Source organism: Myotis nattereri (genome assembly GCF_964212035.1).
Source record: "Myotis nattereri genome assembly, chromosome: 6".
Taxonomy (NCBI): Eukaryota; Metazoa; Chordata; class Mammalia; order Chiroptera; family Vespertilionidae; genus Myotis; species Myotis nattereri.
In genome coordinates, this window is record NC_138081.1 from 64,095,174 (window position 1) to 64,122,944 (window position 27,771).

At 40.3% G+C, this 27,771-nt stretch overlaps 1 protein-coding gene across 2 annotated transcripts in view; it reads right to left on the bottom strand.

The window, feature by feature from the left end:
• REV3L (REV3 like, DNA directed polymerase zeta catalytic subunit) overlaps positions 1 to 26,477 on the bottom strand; it is a 161,309-nt gene extending 134,832 nt beyond the window's left edge. For both annotated transcript variants that reach the window (XM_081094034.1, XM_081094033.1), the window contains exon 1: positions 25,887 to 26,477. In XM_081094034.1, coding sequence (XP_080950160.1) covers positions 25,887 to 26,025 — 139 coding nt within the window. In that variant the 5' untranslated portion in view covers positions 26,026 to 26,477. The remainder of the gene's footprint in view (positions 1 to 25,886) is intronic.
• Between the last annotated feature and the right edge of the window lie 1,294 nt (positions 26,478 to 27,771).

Below are 27,771 nucleotides of genomic sequence, written 5' to 3' on the forward strand. Positions count from 1 at the left end.
AAGAGAGTAGAATAAAACAAAAAACAAAAAACAGCAGAACAAATCATACAGGGGCTATGAAGCAATTATCATTTTTAAAAATGTTGTTTAATTGATTTTTAGAGAGAGAGAGGAAGGGAGAGGAGGAGAGAGAAACATCAATTGGCTGCCTCTTGCATGCCCCCTACTGGGAATTAAGCCTGAAACCCAGGAATGTGCCCTGACCAGGAATAGAACTGTAACCTTTCGGGGGGTACTCAGGCTGATGTCCAACCACCTGAGCCACTGGCCAGGGTGAGACAATATCTCATGGTCTAACATACATGTACTTGAAAATACAGAGAGAGAGAGAGAGAGAGAGAGAGAGAGAGAGAGAGAGAGAGAGCGAGCAAACAGGTAAGAAAAAATACATGAAAAAATATGGCTGAGAATTTTCCACATTAAATAGAAGATATCAAACCAAAGAACTAATATGTCCAGAGATCATCAAACAAAGGAAAACAGACACATCATATTTAAAGGTAAAGTCACACTGTATCAAAAGACAATGACACACCATATCCAAAGATGGAGAAAAATCTTCATGACAGCCAAAGGAAAAATAAAAAAAGAAATACTTTATGTACAGAAAATCAAAGATAAGAATTGCAGTAAAAGTAAGCAAGACAATGATAGGATGACACCTTTTAAGTGCTGAAAGAAGAAAAGGCAATCCACAATTCTATACTCAGAAAAAATATTTCATAAAAAAAAGTTTTTCAGAAAAACAAATATGAGATAATTCATTACCACCAGACTTGCCCTACAATAAACGTTCTCCAGATGGATGGAATATGATACCATAGAGAAAATTGTATCCACACAAAGAATTAACAACGCTAAAAATGACATAAATGAAAGTAAATATATATACAGCAGGTCCTCAGGTTACGTCGGAGATCGGTTCCTATGGCGCGAAGTAATGCGATTTTCGCCATAAGTGGGAACCCACTTACATAAGCACCTATGTCACTCACATGGAGTACATACACAGCAGTAATGAAGTGAAACAGTAAAAAAAATTTAAAAGGTAAGAATTCCTGACTTTTACCTCTGGTAAATAAATAATAATAATAAAAAAGCACATATGTACACATGTCGAAATGACGGAACTTTTTCTTTTATAAATAAACTAGAGGCCTGGTGCACAAAAATTTGTGCACTCGGAGGAAGGGGGGGGTCCCTCATCCCAGCCTGTGCCCTCTCGCAGTCTGGGACCCCTCAGGGGATGACCACCTGCTGGCTTAGGCCCGCTCCCCGAGGGATTGGGCCTAAGATGACAATCAGACATCCCTCTGGCAGTCCAGCAGCCCTTGGGGGATGTCCACTTGCCAGCGGGGAGCAGGCCTAAACTGCAGTCAGACATCCTTAGCGCTGCTGAGGAGGCAGGAGAGGCTCCCATCACTATCGCTGTACTGGTAGCCATCAGCCTGGCTTGTGGCTGAGCAGAGCTCCTCCCATGTGAGAGCGCCCTGACCACCAGGGCACAGCTCCTGCATTGAGTGTCTGCCCCCTGGTGGTCAGTGTGTGTCACAGTGACCAGTCATTCCCAGTCTTTCTGCTGTTAGGGTCAGTTTGCATATTACCCTGTTACTATATAGGATAAAGGCCTGGTGCACTGGTGTGGGGGCTGGCTGGTTTGCCCTGAAGGGTGTCCCGGATCAGGGTGGGGATCCCGCCTGGGTGCCTGGCCAGCCTGGATGAGAGGATGATGGCTGTTTGTAGCTGGTCACACCCCCTTCAGGGTGGGGTCCCCACTGGGGTGCCTGGCCAGTCTGGGTGAGGGGCTAAGGGCCGTTTTCAGGCTGGCGGGTGACTGAAGCTCCCAACCTCTTTTTTCTTTTTTTTTTATTCTGGGATTTATTTACCTTCTATGGCTGTCACTGGAGCTGAGAGCTGGCTTTAGCTCTGAGGCTCGGCTCCAGCTCTGAGACCTCGGCCGCTGAAAGCAGGTATCTGGGTTTGTTTGGCTTCTATAATTGAAACACTGTTGCAGCTCCAGCTCTGAGGCCCGGCTGGCTGAAAGCAGGTTTCTGGGGTTTGTTTAGCTTCTATAATTGCAACATTGTTTCTTAGAGTGCAGCTCAGAGGCCAGCAGTGGCAGGCGGGGAACCTTGGCTTCCTCCATCACTGGAGCAAGCAAGCTTCCTGTTCGCTTCAGCTGCCGGGCTACTGGCCGCCATCTTGGTTGACAGTTAATTTGCATATCGCCCTGATTAGCCAATGGGAAGCATGTCAGAGGTATGGTTAATTACCATGTTTGTCTATTATTAGATAGGATGGGAGGTGGCGATGTAACCATGAAACGACATGACGTTTGTCGAGTCCGATGTAACCCGAGGACTGTCTATAACTTTATTTTTTATTGGTTATTGCTTTAAAAGATAAGTGTCTAAAACAAAAATAGTAGCAATTTATTTGTGTGTTGATAGCACGAATAAAAGTAAAATAAATGACAACAAAAGCACAAGAGATGAGCAGGAAGAATTGGGAGTACACAGTTGTAAAGTACTTAAAGTTATGTGCTATTATATGATGAAAAATTGTGATTAGTTACAAACATATATGATAAACCCTAGGTTTGCCACCAAAATAATTTTAAAAAAAGAGGTATTAGTAAGTAAGCAAATAGTGGAAATGGGATAAAAAAAATACCAAAGTAATCCAAAAGAGGACAAAAGAACTAAGAATAGAAAACAGCTAACACAATGATAGATTTTAGTCCAACCATATTACTAATTACATTAAATGTAAACAATCTACACACAACAATTAAAAGACAGAGATTGTCAGACTAGATAAATAAATAAGCCCAACTATATTATTCTGTCTACAACAAAACCATTTTAAATTGGTTGAAAGTAAAAGTATGAAAGATATGTTGGAAGACAATTCTCCATGGGTCTCTCTTAGGTAGATGTCTGTGAACCTGCTTCTCAGTACTTGGCCAGCAACCATCTCTCCAATTCCTCCTTTTTAACAGGTAATAAAGTAGAGATCCAGGAATCTCATGTCTATTGCCAGCATTTATTAAATTTTTGGCAAGTTAACTTGCTAGTTTGTAAGAAGGTAAGAATCTCCTACCCTTCATAATTCTTTACATGATATACCATGTTATCAAAAGAAAGCTGGAGTGGCTATATTAATAACACAAGGAAGAATTTAGAACAAGGATAATACCAGGGGTAAAGAGGCCATTTCATCATGACACAATAATCCTAAATAGGTATGGGCCAAACAAAATTTCAAAATACATGAAGCAAAAAAATTACAGAACTTAAAAGAGACATAGATAAATCCACAAGTTGGAGACTTCAACACTCCTCTCTTAATATCTGATAGAACAAGTAGATGATAAAAATGCGGAAAAATTCAACCTTACTAATGTGAAAAATTACACAAACTCACAATGAAATACCATTTACATCTACAAGAATTAATTTAAGACTTAAGAGGTCTGACAATTTTGACAAATGCTGATATGAGGTATCAGAAGCCCTCTACCATAAACCAATTTGAAAAGTAATTTGGCATTACTTAATAGAGATGTGCACAATCAGCAATTGTTCCTAATCAGCACTTCCACCCATAGTATAACCATGATAAGTTGTATACTAGTACATACGCAGTAGCAGACATGTACAATAGTTTTCATAATAGCTGTGTGTAATTGGGGATATAAACAAGATACAACACAAATGTCCATAATAGAATGAATAAATAAAATTGTATAGTCATATAATGCAATACTATAGAGCAATGAAAAATAAATGAATTATAGCTTCTTATTCAACAGGGATGACTTCCAAAAACATGTTAGGGGGAAAAAGATTCACAGAAGAACAAATACACATAAATAGCTCCAAAAAATTAAATAAAGCTAAACATTGTATTATTTAGGGAAATATACCTATGAGGTAAAACTATAAAGAAAAGCAAGTAAATGATTAACCAATATTAGGAACCAAAACAGATAGGAGAGGAAGAGGCAGTTAGGGACTTCAAAGATATTTGTAATGTTCTATTTCACATCCTAAGTAATAGGCAGATGTTCTTTATATTATTCCTTAATCTATACATATTCTAGATATACTCATATTTATTACATATTCATAGTTTAAAATTCTTATGAAGAATAATAATGCAGATTCACTCAGCAAACATTACAAACAAAATCAAAAATAAAATCATGATATGAAAGTACAATTCCTCTTGTTAGGCTCAATTAGACACTGAGACTCACAAGACCCAAACAGGCTACATTAGATATTGGTTATACCTAGCAGGATATAAAACATGAAACATGCCAGCAAGGCAGTATCAGGTAGTTACTCTTTAGCAGGAGTCCTCACAGCAATTCAGGGGATATTCTCTTTGGCACTCCTGGGTGGCAGGTCAAGAGTGGGAGAATGCGATCACATGGATTAGTGTAGTAGCTACCCTGCTTTAGAAGTACCAAATAGCCATCAATATATCCAGTCCCATAAATACAGCTTCCTGAGATTTACAACAGGACTTGCTCAATTATAAAAGTTATCAGAGTTATCACACTCAGGGAAGCCCAAAGCTGTAATAATATCCCACCAGTATTTACAGTTCATATGTAATTTATTAATCATGAGTTGTTTTTACCAAAAGCAATGGTGCCAGGTTACACAATTGACAGTCTATATTTATCAGGTTTCCAGGTGAATAAAGCTAGGAAGGCCAAAACTGACCAGAGAAAAGAAAAGCTATTATTAACTATACTCATAACAAAAAGGGAGATTCAATTTAAAATGGTACTAAGCTAGTCATCTATCAATATAGTTAATTGACTCTAAGATGTCAATGGTTATAAGACATTATTAATTTTTGCACTAAGAAATAAACACTGCTAGATTATAAGATATATCCCAATTACTGAGTTATAAAAAATGGTAGGGAAATGTACTTCTTAGAATCAATGAAATACATAATAACCCATGTCCCAATTTTTCACTAAAATATTTAAGATATAAAGCCCTACCTTGGACAAACAGTCTGTTTCAAAATAAAACCGATGCCTACTAAAAACTTTCTTAAATGTGTAAGGTTATATTCTCTCACTCAATACCTCTCTTCACCTATTCTAAAAATACAACTTCCAATTTCAACATAACTGATGGGGCATAGCTCTCTCCATCCTGGATGTTACATTAGTTTCCACCACTGATGAAATCACCAAAAGTCCTAAGGACCTTTATAACTTGGGAGACTTTCATGTAATATTCTGGTGAAAACAAACACACGCTACACCAGTGGTCGGCAAACCGCAGCTCGCGAAACACATGCGGGTCTATGGCCCCTTGAGTGTGGCTCTTCCACAAAATACCACGTGCAGGAGCGCACGTACAGGGAACGTTGTGGAGTGAAAGAAGATGTAGTGTCGAGGATTGAGAAAGGTATGTTGAGATGGTTTGGACATATAGAAAGGATGAATGAAAGGAGATAGACGAAACAAGTACACAAGACGAGTGTGGATGGGAGAATTGGAAGGGGTTGATCTCAGCGAATGTACCTCAATCAGACTGAGGACGTTTTTAGCAAAGGCCAGCTTAGGAGTACCCTAATTAAGTTAATAACACTGTACCTACCTATATAGTTTAAGTTTAAAAATTTTTGGCTCTCAAAAGAAATTTCAATCATTGTACTGTTGATATTTGGCTCTGTTGACTAATGACTTTGCTGACCACTGCACTACACTGTCTCAGGTTATCCAAGAATAAGTTCGCTTCTACAAAATAGAGAGACTGGAGACTATGCAGTGAGAACAGATGCAAAAACTCTTAAACTTCAATCTAGTAGAGGCGCACTGGATGAATGTTTTCATCTAAGTGGGCTGTGCACAATTATTAGCTTCGTATATCTTGGAGGGCAATTCTATCAGATTATGAGTGGGAAATGAAGATGATTATATGGACTTTCCATAATTTGTCTACTGGCAAAACACCAGAACTGGATAAATAGCTTCTTGTTTACAGACAGTTAAGGATGGGACCTACACAAACATTCAGAAGCACAGATAAAACATCTTCTTAAAATGCCAAAGAAAATTATCAGTAATAATTTACATTGAGAAATGTAATACAGAAAGTATCTGCTGTGTGTTCTCAAGAAGATACATGATAAAAAGTTTCCGTGAAACATTTTTTCATAAGGAAGATAATCAGTTAAAAAGGCCAGGAATAAATAAAAATACAATAGACTTATGCAGACTAAGATATAAATAGAACTCAAAAGATAAGAAAAAAAGAAAATAATATAAAAAACAATAGCAAAACCCACCCTCGATGAGAAATAATAGAATACTGCAGAAAAACATAACAGTAATTTAGAATATGAAAACAAAAATGTTCACCAGGAATGCAAAAGGACAAAGTTAAAAATCAGAGGGAAGAGAGGTATAAAAAAGAAATGTGGCTCTTTTTATGGTGTTTCAGAGGGTCAGTTGCTTCAGGACGAAGCTGAACATCTCTTTTCCAGGCACATGCTGCCAGAAACTCACTGAAGTGGATGATGAGTGCAAACCCTGTACTTTTTATGAGAAGTATATGTCACAGAAGTTACTGAAAAGCTCTGGGTAAAGAACGAAAGGGTTAATGTGGTTTGAATCAGTGGTGGGAATGACAAACAAGGTTTCCCTATGAAGCAGGGTATCTTGTCCCATGGCCGTGTCCCATAGCTACTGAGTAAGGAGCATTCCTGGTATAAGACAAGGAGGACTGGACAGAGAAAGCGCAAATCTGTTCAGGGTTGCACTGTGAATGCCGATTTCAGTGTTCCCAGCTTGGTCATTGTAAAAAAAAAGGGGGGGGGGGGTTTTCCTGGTCTCACTGATACTACTACTGTAACTTGTCACCTGGGGCCCAAGAGAACTAGCAGAATCTGCAAACTTCTCTAAAGAAGATGTCTGCTAGTACATTGTGAGAATGCCCCTAAATCAGCGGTTCTCAACCTGTGGGTCGCGACCCCTTTGGGGGTCGAACGACCCTTTCACAAGGGTTGCCAAGACCATCGGAAAACACATACATAATTACGTATTGTTCTTGTGATTAATCACTATGCTTTAATTATGTTCAATTTGTAACAATGAAATGGGGGTCACCACAACATGAGGAACTATATTAAAGGGTCGCAGCATTAGGAAGGTTAAGAACCACTGCCCTAAACAAAGAAAGTAATAAACTTGGACCAAAACACCCAAGATTCAGGCTCTTGTTACTCCATGGATTCCACATTACAAACATCAGAATATTGCTCTAAAGCAGGGGTGGGCAAACTTTCTGACTCGAGGGCCACAATGGGTTCTTAAACTGGACCGGAGGGCCGGAACAAAAGCATGGATGGAGTGTTTGTGTGAACTAATATAAATTCAAAGTGAACATCATTACATAAAAGGGTACGGTCTTTTTTTTTTTTTTTTTTTTAGTTTTATTCATTTCAAACGGACCATAGTTTGCCCACGGCTGCTCTAAAGAAACCACCTACTATAAAAATAAGGAAGAGGTCATGGAATATGCTAAACTTTTAGCTAAGACAACAAAGGAGGCCAAAGGAAAACACTAGGAACAAACTGCCAAGAAACACAGCCTGTCTTCTCTGAGAACTTCTACATCTAAGTCTGACTGCAGTAAAAAATGAGACTGTATAAGAATAATACATAAATAAGATCAGACATCAAATCTCAAAGAATAAAAAAAGGTGATCCAACCCACAAATACAGTTTTAAAAAAAAAAGCATAACAAATGGAATAGAAGCAATAATCAAAGGTATAACAGAAGAATAATACCCAAATAAAAAGCACCAGCATTTCTATATCAAAAGGATTTTCTCGTCTCAGTCAAAATTAAAAGACACCAAAATAAAAGAATTTTAAAGGAAAAAGCCTAGGATACAAGAATATTCTGTATTAAGCCATGTTGCCATTAATACGTGAATGCAACAAAAAGTCATTTTCAGCTATTCAAGAATTCAGGAAAGTAATCCACATGAGCATCTCCTGAAAAATAGTACTTGAAACATATGAGGCAACTGACTTAAATCAAAACTGATATACCAGTTAATAATGCGGATTTTTTTCAATAGATGAGGTTACACATATGTTGATATACAGGCGATTTGATATGTATGCTATTTTGTTGTACTGACAGCAAGCTTCAAAACTTCATATGTCAAATTTTATGAAGGTGTTAACATCATAGATATTTTTACACTTAAAAATGTTGAATTTTGTGCCAAAAAAAGAGCATTTGCTACTGTTATGAATCGTAATGTAAGTATCTGACATGCAGGATGTATTTTCATTGTTACAAATTGAACATAATTAAAGCATAGTGATTAATCACAAAACAATATGTAATTATATGCGTTTTCCGATGGTATTAGACGACCCCTGTGAAAGGGCCGTTCGACCCCCAAAGGGGTTGTGACCCACAGGTTGAGAACCGCTGGTCTAGATGCTGTCTACTAATTTGAACCGTAGCCACAAATTACCTGAAAGTTGGGGGAAAAGTGTAGCTAGTGATGGACATTACTTTGAATAAAGCACTTTTGATGTTTCTCTTGAAATTATCATGTTTTCTTTGATTACAAAATTTGCATTAACTGGTACACCTAGTAAATGGTGTTGTCTAAATAGATTAGTGGTTATGCTCCATACCAAATTAATATGTAGAGTTGAATCCAAATTATTCTATTGAAGTTTAATACATGAGCTAAAAAATTTTTGAAAGATATACAGTTTAAAACATTCAACATTTATAAGTTAGTCTTGAAGATGAACTTGGAAAACTCAGTGATAAAAAGCTAAAATAAGCTAAATTTTTTGCATTATATATAAAACTAGAGGCCCAATGCACGAAGATTCGTGCAAGAATAGGCCTTCCTTTCCCTGGCTGCCAGCACCAGCTTCCCTCTGGCACCCAGGACCCGGGCCTTCGCTCTGGCCACCTGCCTTCTGCCTTTGCTCCAGCCCTGCCGCCCTCCTGTAGCTCCCTCCATCCCGTGCCCCCCTTCATAGCAAGTGTCCCACCCCGCCCCGGCTGCTCCACGCCTGCGTCGTCGCCATGGCCGCTGCTATCTTTGTCGTGTCAATCTGCATATTCCCTCCTTATTGGCTGTGGGCGCCACCATCTTTGTCATGAAGTGACAGTCAATTTGCATATTCCAGCTTTATTAGATAGGATAAAATAATACTTTGGTTTAAAATTTTACTACAACTATATTTTTGTATATATGCTATTAAAAATGATTTCTGTATCTGTGTTTAAAAAACAAAACAAAACAGCCGAGACTGGTTTGGCTCAGTGGATAGAGCGTCAGCCTGCGGACTCAAGGGTCCCGGGTTCGATTCCAGTCAAGGGCATGTACCTGGGTTGCGGGCACATCCCCAGTGGGAGGTGTGCAGGAGGCACCTGATCGATGTTTCTCTCTCATCGATGTTTCTAACTCTCTCTCTCTCTCCCTTCCTCTCTGTAAAAAAATCAATAAAATATATCTAAAACAAAAACAAAAACAAAAACAAAACAGTCTATGCTGCAGCCACCACCCCCCCCACCAAATAAGTAAAGTAAAATTAAAAGGATTAAAAATATTGACAGTTAATGATATATCACAAAATATTCAAACTAAAAAGAAACAGGAATAATTTTGACATGGAATAAGAAGCAGGATTCAAGAAAAAAAGAGCTAAAGGGTCTCTAGTTTGATAAAAAATATCTATAGCTACTCAAATGTAGTCTAAAATTAGCTATTTTTTATAGGTCTGCAACAGGACAAGTATAAAACTTGAAAGCATTTAGAAACTTTTATGGCAATCTACCTGTTTAATATAATAATAGTTTGTATTTTTCTTATTGGTTTTTCTATCTCATTTCATTTTTCCTAGTACCTACTTTTAATGTATCTTAAAGAAGTATCAGAAAAAATTCTTTATCACAAATAGTTTGAAAAGAACTGCTTAAAGACATATCTGTTATGAAGTCTGATGTGCCAAATAACACATCAAAATATACAAAGTTAAAACAATTAGACATGCAAAGCAAAAATAAAGAACAAAATGGAAGTGCAAAGAATCTCATTCCATGACCGATTATTTTTTTTTAAAAAAAGGTATATAGAAGATGAAAACAAATTATAATCTGTCATATTATCTTTAGGAGTTTATCCTATATAATAAAAGGGTAATATGCAAATAGACCAAACAGCAGAACAACTGAACAACCAAAGCGTAATCCTACATAATAAAAGGCTAATATGCAAATCGACCAAATGGCAGAATGACCGGTCGCTATGATGCACACTGACCACCAGGGGGCAGACGCTCAATGCAGGAGCTGCCCCCTGGTGGTCAGTGCGCTACCACAGGGGGAGAGCCGCTCAGCCAGAAGCCAGGATCACCGCTGGCAAGTGCAGCGGCGATGGCAGGAGCCTCTCCCACCTTCGCGGCAGTGCTAAGGATGTCTGACTGTGTCCAACTAAGCTGGACAGTTGGACAGCCCCCGAGGACTCCCGGACTGTGAGAGGGCGTAGGCCGGGCTGAGGGACCTTCTTCCCCCGAGTGCACTAATTTGGTGTACCTGGCCTCTAGTATGCTAATGATATGCTGAGGCTGCTCAACCGCTTGCTATGATGTGCACTGACCACCAGGGAGCAGACAGTTGACCGGTTTACCAGTTGCTATGATGTGCACTGACCACCGCGGAGCAGATGCTCCGACCGGGAGGTTATCTTGGTGCTGGGGTCTGGCCAATTGGAACTGAGCGAGATGGGCTGGACATGCCCTGGAGCACTCCCGTGGTACCTCCCAGGCCCAATTGTGCACCAGTGAGGTCCCTCAGCCTGGCCTCTGCCCTCTTGCAATCCAGGACCCCTTAGGGGATGTTGGAGAGCTGGTTTCAGCCCAATCCCGCAGTCCACTCCCCTTGGGAGGGTGCCAAACGCAGGGTTCATGGCTGGTGAGCGCTGTTGTGGTAGCGTGAGCCTCTCCCGATCGGGACTGATTGGGCGCGAGCCCACGGCAGGCACAGTGGGGCCGGGATGAGCGGGAGTGGCAGGTAGGAGCTGCAGGCAGCACTGGACTGCGGGTTTTGGCCCGATCCCTGCAGGCCACCCAGCGGGACTCCACCTGTGCCTCTATTTATTAGACGACGCCCTGTCAGTTTAATATCAGCTTTTCAGGAGGAAAAATTACTGTAAAATGTACACTGTGAAATGTATTACAGCCTCAGAAATGTTTAAAAAATGTTTTAAAGGGTTAATCAAGGAAACAATAGTATATCAACAATTTGATATCAAATAAATGGAAAACTTTAATTGTCAAAGAAACATTTATAAAGATATTGATGATATAACCAACTCTGAAGAACACCTCAATAATTTTGAAAAATTAAAAACTAAGCAAAGTATGGCAAAAACTGGCTTTCAACCATTCCTTACTAAAAATCACTTAAGGATTCTTGTTTTTCTTTTTTTGATGCTGCTGGGCAAAATTATGTATGAAGAAAGGGTCTGCCAACTTTAAAGACTTGGAAAAAAAATTAAGTGGCTCAAAACATGCTAATCTATCTAGCCTCCCAGTTTTCTGATCTCCTTTTATATATAAGTCAAAGGAAGAACTCAAAGTATTTTATGTCAGATGCTGCTCAGATCACATATGTCTCTGCTATCCTCTTTCCCTAGCTCCCTACGATCTTATTTAAAATGCAGGATATTATCTAGGTACAGGTTAATATTAGTGCTTTCTCAAAAACCTCATAGTCTCTTTCTCTTTCTTCTATGGGGCCCACTGGCCTAATCTACCCAGCCTAATATAGCGACATGGTAAAAGCTGACTGAGTAAAGGATTATATATAAACTAGAGGCCCGGTGCACAAAATTCATGCACTTGGGGGGCGGGGGGAGGGGTCCTCCCAGCCTGGCCTGTACCCTCTCACAGTGCGGAAGCCCTGTGATAGATCGCCTCAAAGAGGTAGGCCCCGTCCACCCATCCAGGGCTTCTCGATGAATTGCCCCAAAGAGGTAGGCCGGAGCTGGGGGTCCTGCCTCCGCGCCACGCATGCAGCATCAAGCCCATGTGCGCCCGCAGCCTCCTGGTGATTGCTCGTTGCGGCATGAGGGCATCATGATGTGATGACCACATAGGCTTTTATTAATAGGACTAGGGGCCCGGTGCATGAATTCATGCACAGGTGGAGTCCCTCGGCCTGGCCGGCGATCGGGACCAACTGGCCAGGGGGAGGGACCAAGAGCTGATCGGGGCTGGCCGGCCGGGGGGGAGGGACCATGGCAGATTGGCTCCAGGAGCACACTGACCACCAGGGAGCAGCTCCTGTGTTGAGCGTCTGCCCCCTGGTGGTCAGTGCACATCATAGCTACCGGCCAGTTGTCTGGTCATCGAGTGGTAATGGTCGCATAGATAGATAGATAGATAGATAGATAGATAGATAGATAGATAGATAGATAGATAGATAGATTAGAACACTGTACATGTTATAAACTCAAAGCAACATTATTAACAATTTATTCTATATGATGAAGTATTTTCCACCTATGCTATACAGTTTAATCATCTAAAAAGCTCTCCAAAGGATGATCTTACTTCTTGGTCTGTCTGTCAAAAGGAGTGGCCCTGGAGGGTGTGGCTCAGTTGGTTGGATGTTGTCCTGCATGGAAAGGTTGCAGTTTCATTCCAGAACTATAGGCTCAATCCTAGATAGGGGGAGTGCAGGAGGCAGACAATCAATGTTTTGCGCTCTCTCTAAAAATCAAATTTAAAAAATCTTTTTTTTTTTTTTTAAAGGAGTGGTCTCATGATAGAACCAAACCCAGGAGAAGAAAAAAAGTAAATCAAAGATAAGATCCTTTTGATACTGTTCATTTGAAGTCAGGGTTTTAAAAGATTAGTTCTGTAGATACAATGTGATAAAGTCAGGATTTTTTCTTCCATTTCTATGCCTAATATTTAAAACTAACTTCAACTAAATGTTATCTAAAAGCCTAGTTTAAGATATAAAAGCTCTTTATAAAATGAAAAAAGTTGTTTAAACAAAAGGTGTTTATCATAAGAATAAACAAAATGGGAAAAATATTGGTCAATACAGAGAGACCAATTTTTCTAATATCCTAAGAGTCTCATGGAATTAAAAAGCAAAAGACCGAATGGTAACAGGTAAATGGGTGAAAGATGAACAAGTAGTACACTGAAAAGGAAATACAAATGGCTTTCAAGCATATGGAAAGACACTCACTCTCATGTATAATAAAAAGAACTGCACGTTAAAACTTTACTGAGATCCATGTTTTTATCTATTAATTGGCAAAGATCAAAGCATTTGAGAACATAATTTTGGTGAAGACACGAAAAGTCTCATATTGCTGGTGGGAGTACAGATCGAAACAATCCTGTATTAGTTTTTCCTCACTTGATGAAATCCTTGTAAGACATTTAAAAAATGCAGTACACAAGATACTGAGCCTAGTATGGGCTATTTTAAAAAAAACAACACCTGTTACAACTGTCTGCTTTTACAGAATTGTTTACATAACAAAACAGACTGGTAGGCAAGTTTAAGTCTTGCTCCATCTGCCGCTCACCTCGTGATACCTTACTGTGTGCACTTACTGGGTGCTTAGTAGATACTTGTTGAGTGAATGGGACCAGTAATGATGCTAAGGGATGATAAAAATGAAATAAAACAAGGACAACAAATAAACTAAATTTACCTGAAATGCAGAGTAAATTGCTTACAGGGCACTGTCACAATGGCAAATGTTTCCTGAAAAATGAGTCAGACAGCAACAGTAGTATAGTAGATTGTTGCAGTAACAGCCCCATAATGAGTCAATCACATGCTCTTACAAAACCTCTCCCACAATGACTCGGCTTGGCCATGTGATTTGCTTTGAACCATGGTACAACAAAAAATATATGGGTCTTGCCTTCACTTTCAGCTCCTGTAAACCCTAGTACTGCCTCCAGATGAAGGGGAGCCTGCTAGAGATACATGGTCCTCCAACATCCCAGCCAATAGGCAGCACCAATATCCAGACCTGAGTAAAGCCATCCTAGACCAATTAGCTTCCAACTGACCTATCAGTTAATTGCACCACATAAGCCAGCCCAGCCAGAAGCAGGGACAGAGCTTAACAGAGCCCAGCCCAGATTCAAGGGCTAAAAAATGTCTACTATCTTATGCCACTAAATGTTGGAGGATTGTAATGCAAAAACATACAAGTTGAGAGGGGAAAAGGACTGGTGGTCAAGGAAAAATTTTGCTTTATCTGTTTCAGTTTTTAAAATTTCACAATGAGGATACATTCATATGCTACTTGTCTAATTAAACTCATAAAATATTTTATATCACATTGATATAAAAGTCCTACCATCACCTTATAAAGACACATACATAAAACAAAATAATTCAGTCCAAATGGGAACATGAATGTGAGGAGACATTAATGTTGCTCAGAAAAAAAAAAAATGGGTCAGTACAGAGTACCAGGGTATATTAACACACAAAAGAGTAATGAATAAGAAAGGATGCATGGTCAGTCATGTCTCAATAATGACTATTATCAAATTCTGGAAGTACTGCTTCTCCACTTCTGTTTAGGCAGGTAATGACCATTTAATACATGTTTCCTCATTTTAATCCTCACATGCTATGAAATAAACATATGTTGAATAACTTTAGGCAAAAGTTAATTGACCTATCCATGCCTCATTTCCTCAATTGTAAAATGGGGATAACAGTACCTATTTTATAGAGTTGTTGCAAAGAGATTAAATAACTTAAAACAGGGCACACTGGAAGGGCTCAATAAATGGTTTATCACCCCTGTTAGTAAAATGATGTAAAATTACGGTCTTTTGACTAACCTGACTTCTATTTTAAAATCACTAAGCATCATCAACCAAGGAGTGATCCTCAAAATTAATTCGAAAGTCTTTCTAATGACTTCATGAAAAAAAAAAAAAGACAATGTTATTAAAAAAACCAAAACAAAATAAAACCTGAAAATATATGTAGAAAAAATATGAAGAGAATTAAAATTCTAGGCAATAATGAATTCACTCAGTCCACATTCCACAATCCAGGTTTAAAAACCACAGGCTTCAATTTTTGTTGTGTTACCATTTCACAAAAGGCAAAAGCAAGAAGAGAGCAATAAAACCTATTTACTGTGACCACTGGCACACACACTTTCAATACATTCTACCATCATGTAAAAAAAAAAAAAAAAAAAGAGGCATTATTCATGGCTTTGGAAAATAAGGTTCTTTCACAAGACATTACACTTAACCTAATCTGCAGCACTGGAAAACTGTAGTTACTCCTTTATCAATGTCTTAGCCTTGCCCTTCTTCAAGACAAGATCAGGCCTGGACACTTGCGTGTGTATGTGTACGCACACGCGCATGTGCGTAAAATCAACAGTTAAAAAAAGATCAAGCCTGGGTGGGGTACTTATAAAAAAATCAATTTTTAAAAAAGTGTTTCAAACATGGCCTATAGACATGTGAGTCAGTGACCAACTGTAAAAAGCTTTACACCACAATGTGCAGGTATTTTAGTTTGTCCTATTGTGAGGGATGAATAAATGCTACAAAAATTCCATTTTTCATTTCAATTCAAGTCAAACTTTTCCTTTAAGTGAGGTAAAATATATATTTTTAAAAATTTTTATTGAATTTATTAGGGTGACATTGGTTAATAAATGTTATAGGTTTCAAGTGCACAATTCTGTAAGTATACTGTGTTGTGTGTTCAAAACTCAAACATTTTAAAGAGTGCTTACTATATGTAGAAGTAATGCAGCCAATTCTGGCGTTAGAAGGGTAAAGTAACACTTATGTTACTATATATATAGGATGTCCCAAAAAACGTATACACACACTTTGAATAATTATAGAGGCAGTATTTATTAAAATATATTTCATTTTCAAAATTGAGCCATCAGCTGTCAAGGTGTGTATATTTTGGAGACACCCTACATATCAAACATTTGCTGGTAATTGCATTTAATAATAATCCAAAGAGGTAGAAATTATCAACTAACTTTACAGAGGAGGAAATTAAGATTCACAGAAATAAAATAACTTTCCCTGTATCTCTCAGCAGTAGACAGCAGTGTGGAGAGTACTAGGGGGTGCCAGGAGGCACTTCTGGGTAATGCCATGTGACTTGTTCCTACAAACACAACACCCAGTGTAGTAAGTCTTTTATCAGCAATATGAAAGGGGGCTAGGACTATGGGAAATTAAAAAGAAAACCTTTTAGGAATGGGCAAAGGAGTCATAGAAAGCTTTAAAGAGGTTGACATTTGAGTTGTCACTTTAAGGATAAGTAGGATTTATCAATTTCAATGCCAAGGCTCACCCACCCCCCCTCATCCCCAACATATTAACCAAAATAAATTACTTACTTGAAATTGAGAAAAACAATTTTGAGAGAAATCTTCCTCAGATATATTACTCCATAGTTTTAAAACAAATAATATGATGACAGTTTAATTTTTAGGTTGCTTTTATGTGGCTTGTCTTGGTTTTTATTCTGAAATGAAATTTAGATTAGTCATTTTCTTGTTCTGAGAAACTAGGAGTATGCCAACATGTTTTAACTTCACATTTTTTCACATATCAACATGTATTCTTACAAAGTCTTTCATTTCATCTTCTCAAACAAAATCTAATTTAATATATAAATTATTTTTAAGTGTAAATATAGATACAAAATAAGGTAGTTCTTTTAATTCTTGTTATACTTCCTTGGTAAATGTAATAAATGGAAGAAAAAAGAAAACTCTTGTTATATTGTTATATATTACACAAACATTTTTGAGGTAACACACTTTCCTTTTTTTTTTTTTTTAATTGTTTATATAGTAAGTGCTCTTTCAACCCAAAGGAAATGAAAAAACTGTCCTCAAGGAAATTGACCTCAAATTCTTAGTATTTCCCACAACTATCATCTAAAAAGAAAACAGAATTGGAAAAAAAATAAAACCCTAAATTTCCCAATGACAATTACAACTACTTTTGCTCAAAATTTACTTTGCTAGGCATATATTCAATTTCTGCTGCAGAAAACAGTCCAGTTTGCCAGTACTAATTAAGCAATAAAATATTTTTCATTAAAAAATGAAATATTTAAAAATCTATTGAGAACTGGAAGAAACACAGATCATCTGGAAAACTGAAAAGGAATGACCCTCCAAAAACTGAAACAAAATACCACCCACACACCAAAAAGTCAAACAGACTGTCATAAGAGGATTTTACTTATAATTTATTTTTATCTCAAAAATGCATCCATTTTATGTTTGGACAGTGGGGTGTTTTTTTTTTCTTTTAATAGCCTAAGACACCTACTCCTACCTTATTTGTATCCTACCTTAGAAACTACAAATTAACACAATTTACCCAAAGTTTACTGTACCTTAACTCCTAGTATTTCTGCTATTAGTATCACTGTGGTGTTAAAATGGCAAGCAGGTACCAAAGTGACAATACACTAGGGCTAATGGCAAATTCTTTGAAACCTATTTAATCCCAACCAACCTACTTAACTCCAAATCATTCTCCACTCATATTTTAATACAATCACAAGCAAAACAAGAGAAAGTTTAATATTAGCAAAGGAACTTGAAAGGTCTCCTGATAGGAATGCCCTTTTTCTTTGGAAAAAATTATACATACAATTCTAGTATCAATTTTTATGTATCTTTCCTAAATTCTTCTTGCTATAATCTAACCTTTATTATTATTTTTAAAAGACAATAGCTACAATTATCATAACAAATCCTACTATAACCTATTCTGTAGGAAGATTTTTAAGCGCTATTGGGCATAGTAGGCCCTTAAAGATTTCTAAGCTGTGTACATGCAGTTTCTCTAAAGTTCTGTATATTCATCTTTCAGCTATCAATGTCTTCCTCAAATTAAGTCTCAGGTTTGGTCGGCCAGTGTGAGGCAGTGAAAGCTGAGAGTTAAGATCCTCAGTTTTTAGACCCAGCCCCACATCAACCAACTACTATATAGGACACTGGACAAATCCCTGTGCTTACCTATCTAGATTTCAGTGTTTTGTTTTGTTTTGTTTTTGTATAAAATAACAGGATTTGACCAGAAAAGTGTTTCCCAACCTTTTCCACATAGTAAATAATATTTGTTGAGCACACTGGCCAACACGAGGGCATGAGGAGGCATCGACATAGTGCCTGGTGAAAAGAAAAAAAGCCTCACATTTTTAATATAATTATAGAAGAAAAAGTTTAAATGAAGTTTGTAATAATATAAATTAATTTAAAATCCAACCTTTTCCACATCAGGAACAATATATCAAAATAACAACGATGCTTCATTTTTGCAGAACACAGAGGCACTATTAGGCAGTAACCTTGCAGCAAGCTAAATGGCAAATCAGACACACATAGCTAGAAGGATCCAATATAGGCAAATACAGAGAGTCAGGTCAAGAGCTGCCCCCCGCCCCGCCCCCCTTGGACAACATCCCTGCCACTCTGTCTTCTCATCTCAGTGGGCTGCACCTTGCAATGGGTGACATGCTCCTCAAGCACCCAGAATACAAACTCTGGTAGCAGCTCCAGGATCCCTTCTCCATGAGAAGTAGCTACACACTGTGTGGTTGGCTAGATTCCTAAAAGTAAAACACCTCCTTTAATGCACTTAAAATATCAAAAGGAGCAGAAACTGCTAGTTGCTTATGCTATCTGCTTACAAGAACCTCACAGCCTTCCTTCAGATCCTACTCTGCTAGAGCCACCCTCCAAGTAAGCCACATAACATCAATTGGAAGCTCTGAATTAGAAGACCTCTAGCAAAACCTAAAATTAAACAGTATTGCAGTAATCATTTGACAACTGTTACAACTACGTGTAAACAGTAGTCAAATGATTTTATTTTTATTCTTCCATACCAATTCCTGCAAGCACAACATAATTTAAAACTTAACTTTCAATAGGTATTACATGCACGTGGTAAAAATTACTCAAACATTACCAAACAGTATACTAAAAGAATTTAGTCTCCTCTAGGCCACCAGTTCCCCTCCCTATTACCAAACTCTTATGTATCCTTTCAGAAATGTACTATTTCATATTTATAATATACATTGATATTTACATGTAAATATATGTTTTATATATTTTTAAAACCACTCAAATGGCATGATACTATACATGGAGTCCTGCATCTTGCTTTTTTCCCCCTCTTAATATATCTTAGACGTGACATTATAGCAGTACACATAGTGTTGCCTCATTATTTTTAAGAAATACTGCCTAGTATTCTACTGAGTAGACATACCATCATTTACTTACCCATTCCCCTAATGATTTAAGTTTAGACTGTTTCCAATCTTTTGCAATGACAAATAATGCTGCCACAAATATTCTTAAATGTTTATTTGCCAGATATACAATCTTTTAGAAAATAAAATTATTGAATAAAATTACTAATGCAAAAATATATGCACATTTTTAATTTTGAAAATGATTTCCAAATTGCTTTCCACAGAAAATGAGCACTTCATATTCCCACCAGCAATGTATGAGAATGTCTATTTCCCCTTCCTCTTACCCTCCCCAAATTATACTATGTAACCAGTATTTCTTAATTTGATAGGTAATAAAAGGTATGATACAGGTTTCATTTACATCTTCATTATAAATAAAACTGCACATCTTTTTATATGAATTCTCTTTGCTTTTTTTCTATCGGATTATTTTCTAGGAGCTCTTTATTTATTAAGAGGATATTAGTTCTTTGTGAAAAGTGTACAAATAAGATTTACTAGTCTGTTTCTCTTTTAACTTTGATTTTTTTCTCTCTACAGAATTTTATTTTTATGTTGTAAAATTCAGCAATATGGCTTCGGTTCTACTTCATACTTTGAAAGGCTTTCACTGTTCCTAGATTATATTAAAAATAATTATCCTACATTTTTTGCTTGTTTTCATATTTAAATCTTTTGATTCATCTGGAAGCCAACTCCCCCACACCCCAGATGACTAGCTATCTCAACACTGTTTACTAAGTAACTCTTCTTACCATATATTAAGTTTATATATTTATGTATATTATATATATTATATATATATTTCTGGTCTCTGCTCTGTTTCATTGCTGTCATGTGCCAAAACCACACTACTTTTCAAAACATTTAAAAATCAGTTTACACATAAATGGGTATAATAAAACCAGAAATTACTGGCCTGCTTTAATATAAGAATCATTTTGCAGTTTCTATGTTGAATTTATATAATCAAGTTAGACACTATAATCATGCAATTATGCATTTTGGTTGATACTTATTTTGGTGTTCAGTATGAACCTCAATTTTTTTTTTGTTACTATGTATATAGGAACCATATCTAAAATACCAGACCTTCCTTAATTTTGTACATGGTCAATTTTTTATTAAATTATAAAATCAACACATGTTCTCTGTAGAAAACCTGAAAAATACAAAACAACCTCCCAGAGATAAACAAACTACATTTTGGTGTATTTTTTTCTGCATATTCAGTAAATGACTATTTTGTAAACTGATTTTTCTGAAAATATACTGACAGCGTTTTCCCATATTTTTTATATTCTTCTAAAACATGATTTTAATTACATAAATTTTATTATATGAATATGCTCAGTTTGTGTAACCATTTCCCAATTGTTGGACATTTTTGGTTGTTCTCTGTGAAGACTATCATCTATTGACTAATTCCTGCAACAAATGCTTGTTTCAAGCATGTAGTAAGCTTTGACTATATAATGGCGAGCAAAAATGAACACAAAACCAGCACTTAGGGAGGTTATGCGGAGGGGGGGGAGAAAGACATTAATCTCCAACATATTATAAAATTACAACTATAAGCAAGTGTTATGAAGGAGAGTTTAGAGTTTTGAGAGTCTATGATAGGGAAGGCTTCCCTGAGGAAAGATAAATCAAAGTATAGGTGAAGGAAAAGGGAAAACATTCTAGGCAGAGGGAACAGCAGGTACAAAGGCCTCATTGTGGGAGGGAGCATGGCAAGAATAATGGACTGAAATAAGGCCAGTAAGGCTGGAACACAAAGAGCAAGGTAAGAGTAACATGGCTCAAGCCATGACTGGAAAGAAAGGTAGGGGCCAGATTATGCAAGACCTTATAAGACATGTAGATGCCACCACACAAGATAGGTAGCTTTGTCCTTATCCTAAAGGCAATGGAAAGCTACTGAAGCCTATCAAGTGGTAGGTGATATAATCAGGTTTGTATTTTGAAAAGATCTCTCTCATTACAATGTAGAAAATAGATTAGAAGGGAACCGAATGGACTGGGGTAGGCCAAGATTAGGAGGCTATTGTTGCAAATGCATCCCCAAAATGCTAGTTTAGACTAGGGTGGTAATGAATAATGACAAGAAGTAGATGATTCAAAAGATAATCAGACTTTGCCCAAAGATTTACATTCATAGATTAAAATCCCTAAAACTGAAATTATTGGGTCAAAAAAATAACATTTCAAGGATTCTGACATGCATTGCCAAGCTGCCCTGCCAAAAGTAATTTTCACTTCATTTGTAAATTACCTTGTATCTGTTCCTCAATTAGAATTTTTCTTTTAAAATTCCTTTAAAATGACTTAATCCATACTTCCTTCATGAAGCCTTCCCTGACTCCCCTTTTTGCCACCAGAACATGTCACTTATCATGTCCTTCTTTGAGGCCTGGCTCTTATACACATTTCTACTATATTCCAAACTATGTTTGAGTTATGTCTACATATCTATCATCTCTACCACATTGTAAGCTTCTTGAGGGTAAAAGTTGTTCAAAACAACTGTACCTAAAAAAATAGCTCAATATTACACAGCAGGTTCTCATTAAGTGTTCACTGAATGAATGGAATCGCATATTACCAGATTCTACTGTGTCCACAGACTTAAGAGGGCTCCTGATTAAGGCTTTGATTTACTGATTGTTACTTTAAATCAAATATAATACAGAAAGCTAAAACAGTTTTCTTCTCAGGACTTCAAATACCTACTAAAGTGACTAATTTTGTTTGTGGCAAATCACTAAATCTCAGTAGTACTCATCTTTCTAATAATAAAATCAAACAGGTAATTATATAACCTTAAAATATTTTTAAATGGGTTAGCAAAAAGCGGCTATGAACAAACAAGACTGCATTAGAAAAATGATTTGTAATTTGAGTTTTTGATAAATGCCATAGCTTTAAAAACTGTAGCCATCTCAAACTTATTTAATAATCCACAAATATACAAAAAACTGAGGTTATTAAGAAACTACATAAATTATAGAGCATTTCAGAATTATCAAGTTCTTATGTTGAAACATCTGATTTCATGTTTTACAGTTAGCATCTAGAACATCTACCAGAATTTCCACTAGCTGGAGCGACTCGGGACTGGCAGAGTTCCTTACAGTAATCTTCAAGACAAGCAGCTCCCTCTGTAAGTCTGTTTGGCCTACTTTAATTGCTTTGTGAACACCTCACACTACACTCTTCTATTTACTCCTACTCCACATCTCAGCAGGAAAGCTTTCTCAAAGTGTAATTCTGTTTAACTTGGTGCTGAGGAAAAAAAAAATGAGAGGGAGCCATCTAAACTCAACATAGAGTTACATCCAGCAACTAAGCAAGAGTTGGGATGTGGAAACTGGACAGATTCCCAGGTCCACCTGAGTCAGCGCCTCACAATGAAGCCTGAAAAAACTGTCTTGTACTTAAGTTATTTATAACCTTACTTCCCTCCATTAAACAAGCTACCAAAATGTTGTTATACTGCTCAATACATTATGTCAAAACAATGTTTAAGACACTTAAAAAATGACTAAAAGAAAAGCAGAAGAGTTTTTTTTAAGTAGTAACAATTATAGTAGTAGTAGTAGTAGTAGCAGTAGTAGTAGTAGTAATTCCATTCCACTCAAATGAAGAAAATTTAACTGATTCTCTCAGGTATCAATATCTTCAGCCAACAAGGTTTAAATCAGTAAGGACTTATCATTCAAATTTGAATATGCCACTTTTTAAATACTTTTTCAAATTTCACAAACTTCAGAGATGGGAGCTTTTAAAACTAAGACACTTAATTTATTTCTTAAATTACTTAAGATATGCACTCAAAAAAACTGGACAATCAGGTCAACTGGACTGTTTTCTAAAGCAGAAAACTACTTTTCATGCAATAACAGAAAAACTGAACTAGTAAAAATGTAATAAACCAATCAGGTTAGAAATTATAATATAAATATGAAATCACCACCTTTGGGGGAAGAAAATTTCTCCTGCTGCCATTTTTAGGATCTCATTTGTAAAGCAAACTTGAGTTTTGAAACACCTTGTCTCCAAACCAAGATAAAGAATTAAGGACTTCCAAAATTAATTACTACATATGAAAGACTTAAGTATGGTACTTTATTAATATAGGTTTATCAGGTGTTACACCTTTTCATTAATTTACTAATTCATAAATCTATAAACATAGTTTGTACTTTCAAACAATGTCTTCATTAAAAATTGTAGCATTCAGACTTTTACTAAGCCATACTGACCTCCTTTTTTATTAATTATTTTCAAATTTTATTTTCTTAGGTAGACTGGAATAGTTTTCTTTGGGGAAAGAATTCAGAATCAGATAATTACACAGTTTTTGTTTTGTTTATTAATTAATAGTAACTTTACTGGGAGTTTTGGACGTTAAAAATGCAGGCTTGATTTCTGAAAGCTGTAAACTCTAAATATATTCCAGTGACTTCAAATTTTTTCACCTGTTGAGAAAAAATTTTTTTTAACTATACTTTCAGCAAACTCAATGTGATAATCCTTAACAAGTTGAAGTATGGATTTCTCTGTAGCAAGTTTTATATTCTCAATATATGCACAAGAAATCTTACTTTTATATTCATTTATATTATATATTTCAAGATGTAGTTTAACAAAACAGTATGGGTTTTTTGGGGCGGGGTGGGTGTAATTTACTGTCAGATGTCCAGAAGATATAAATATTTCTTATCATAGTTTACATGTATGTTTTTTAAATACTGAGAAACACGAGAGTACAACATTATTTAAGGAATGCTTTTTCACGTAATAGAATTATTGCTAGCTCATAGTAAAATTTATTTACTTCCACAAACAAAACTCCTCTATAAAACAGAGCTTGAAAATCACTGAGGGATACATAATTAATGACGTGTGTAGAGGGGGGAAAAAACCATGTGTAGAAAAGTATCCCAATCATGCAAACTGTAATACACAGGAATGCCACAGTATATCCTATGAACATGTCCATTTATGATTTGGAAATCTGGCTGAATATAGCTGTATCAACGTCAATATCTTATTCTTTCTCTGCACCTTAAGAACAAACAGTATATTACACTGAAATTTCAATTAGACACAAAGACCATACCCCTATATTCAAAAGGGCAGAAAAATCTATCCTTCAGAACACTTGATTGCCTCCATTTTCCAGCCTCCAAAGTTTAAAGTGTTAACAAATGGTTAACAGCACTCAAATTCCCCATCTTGCAAGGTCCGTATCGCCAAAATCGTTTTCGCTGTTTTTAAAAAGAAATACTCTACCAAATCACACTAACAACCTTGACATTTTTAACAAAGAGAATTCCCATGAAAAGACAACTGCTGGGAGGGAGGGAGTGCGTGCGTGGGGAGAGGGGCGCTCTGAGGGTGGCAGTCCACAGAAGCTGGCTGTAGGCAGAGGAATGAATGGGTGGCGAGGGCGAGGAGCAGCCAGTGGGAACTGCTGCCCGAAATCCCCCCGGACAGCACGCCGCGACAAGACCGTCCCTTTCCGAAGGCAGCTCCGTGAGTTCACGCAGGCAGTTCCAAGCACGGAGGAAAGCACAACCACCAAGAACAGCTTGTGAATTTGGCCACTATCCTATTGCATATTTTCACAAATCCCCCAAAGCTTGAGAAAGTAGCTTGTCTGTCCCACCTCGTCCTTCAAAATAGCTTTGTTGTTGTTGTAGTTTTTTTAAAAATATACGTGCATTACCAGGGCACCTCCACCCCCCGGCGTGGGAGCATGTGAAATGCTGTGTTGCTCGGTACAGCGTGGGTCCCTAAGAAACGGACGCGATGAAGCGCGAGGCTTTCCCCGGGGCACCGCCAACATGCATTTCCCCGAAGGCGCTGCACCTCACGCGCGGCCCCGCCCCCGGACTCGAAGGCTGTAAACGCCAAGGAGTCACGACCTCCACGCGCGGCCGGCGGAGCCGCACACTCACTTCAATGGGGAAGATGATGTGGCCCCGGGCGCCGCTCTCCAGCCGACCGCATCTCCGCGGGGAGGCGGCGACGCGGAGCGACGGGCCACCGAGCTGACGCTTCCCCACTCCCCTAAGGCCACCTCCGGGAAGGGGCACTGCGGGGGGTGGAGGGGCGCCGGGGGAGTCCGTGGTCCCACGAGCGACCCACCTCGGAGCGCGGCCCTGGGAACCCGCTCCCGCAGGACGTGGCGCGGCCACCTGGCCCGGCCTCCGGGGCCAGGGCTCCAGGGTTGGCGGGCGCGCACTTCCCCCGCCGCGACCGGGAGCGAGGGTCCCGCACTCCGCCGCCGCGCGCGGTGTAAACACCAGGCGCCTGCCGCCTCCCCTCCGGCGGGGGCGCCGCGCTCCCGCGGATCCACATTGTTGCGCCTCTGGTCACGCACGAAAGGAGAGGCGAGGGCGGAGGGGAGGGAGACGCGGCTCGGCTCCACCGAGAGGGCCGGCGGCGAGCGCGCGTGTGCGCGGCGGGAAGGGCAGCCCCGGCGCCCCGCCGGCTCCCGCCCGCGCCCCGCGCCCGCTCACCTGCCGGGGTCGCTCCGAAGACTCGCACCACCGGCACCTTCTTGACAGGGGCCTGGGTGAGGGGGGATTGGCAGATGTCCAGTCCCTGCAGCGGGCTGGCCATGTAGTAGTCGGCGGTCACTATCCTCACTGCAAACATGTTCGCCGCCGCCGCCGCCTCTTCACCAGCGACCTGGAAGCGGCAGCAGCAGTGGCGGCGGCGCCTTCCGCAGCGGCGTCCCCGCGCCTCCGCCGCGGTCCCCCTCCCCTCACACCGACACCTGGAGCGGCGGCGGGCGGGGCGGGGTCGGCGCTGCTGCCGCCGCCTCCTCAGGAGCACCCGGTGAGGGGCGACCGGAGACGAGCCCTCGCGCTGCCGTCCGTGCTGGTGCTGGTGCTGCCGCCGCCGCCGGGAATCACACGGGCTCCTCGGTCCCAGGCTGCAGCTCTTGTTGCCATGATGATGATGTCACGGACGCAACCACTGGGGGAGGGGAGGAGGGCGGGCCTCGAGTAGTGGCGGGAGGGGGCGCGGCGGGAAAGGGGGCGAGCGGGCGGGCGCCCGAGCGGGGCACCCCGGCGGTGAAGGTGTTTTCTTCCCCTCCCGCGGGCACGCAGCGGGGGAGGCGGCCGGCGGAGAGCGGGGCCCGTGCCCGAGGCGAGGGGGGGATCGATGACTCGGCCGGTGGGCACGGCCACCTGGGTGAGGGACAGCGGCGGGGGCGGTGGAGCGCCGATGTCATGGATGGGCTCGGAGGGGCTGGCGGGCGGGAGTGGGGCGCCCGCGTTCAGGGCCGTTTGGGCGGCTGGGCGGGATTGGCAGGGCCTGCGGCGCTCGCGTTCGCGCTGGCCTCGCCGGCCGCCATTTCGCGCCCCGCGGAGAAGGCGGGGGGCGGGGAGGGGAGGCGCGGAGACGGCTCTTTACAAGGTAAGGAAACCCGCCCGCGGGGGAGGGAGCGGAGGCGCAGATCTCGTGCCGCCGCGGCCTCGCGGGAGGGGCGGGGGCGCGCGAGCGCGGGCTGCGGCCTATAAAAGGGCCGTCCCGGCGCGGCTGCCCGAACGCGCGGCGCGCACTACCCCGCCCGCCGCCCTGTGCTGCGGCGTGTGCGCCGGGCCTCTTGGGGCGCGTAGTTCCCGCTCTGCTCGGCTCCGCTTGGCCGGGAGTTGGCGGAGCCGGGGCGCCCTCCGCCGTGTCGTCCTCCCGCCCCGCCCCTTCCCTCCGCCCTAGCGGAGCCCTCCTCGGTTCGCACCCGGGGTCAGCGGACTGCGCCCCGGGCGCGCGCGTGAACAAGTCCGGACTTGCCAGCTGCCGGTGACCCCCCTCCGCTCCCTCCCGCGAGGAATGCAGGGTTCCCCGCCTTTCCGAGGAATTGGCCACAGAGAAGGCCACTGAGAGTCCTCGTGTTGGACGCGGACGACTCCCTCCCGGGGCTATTAGCAGGTGCCAGGCTTTCCTCTCGGAAGGCAGAGCGCCAAAGGCGGTGGGAAGGGCCCTGAGACCGGACAACTTCAGTCAGACGATGCGGGGGTGGGTTGGGGTGGGGGGCGGAGTAGGGGTGCCGTTTGGAATCGGGGAGAAAAAAAAGGGGTAGTTATCTGCTGCTGGCGAGCCCATCGTGTTGGAACCGACAAGTGTTTTTGTCTGGCTTGGTCACGAATACCGGGCGTGACCTTGAACGAATAATTTGCTGCCTTAGGGCCTCCGTTTCCTAGTCTGTGAAGAGAGTTTCACATCAAAAAATCCGTCAGGGTTTCTTTCTTCCCAACCAGAAGATGAAAGCGGTGGGAGGCAGGAACCGTGGTTTCCAATAGGAGCTGTGCCCCGGAACGAGGACGTGGGACGGTCGTTTCCAGGTCTCCCCAAGCCGGAGCTCATTCCTTCACGCCTGTGTCACCACAGGTGTCA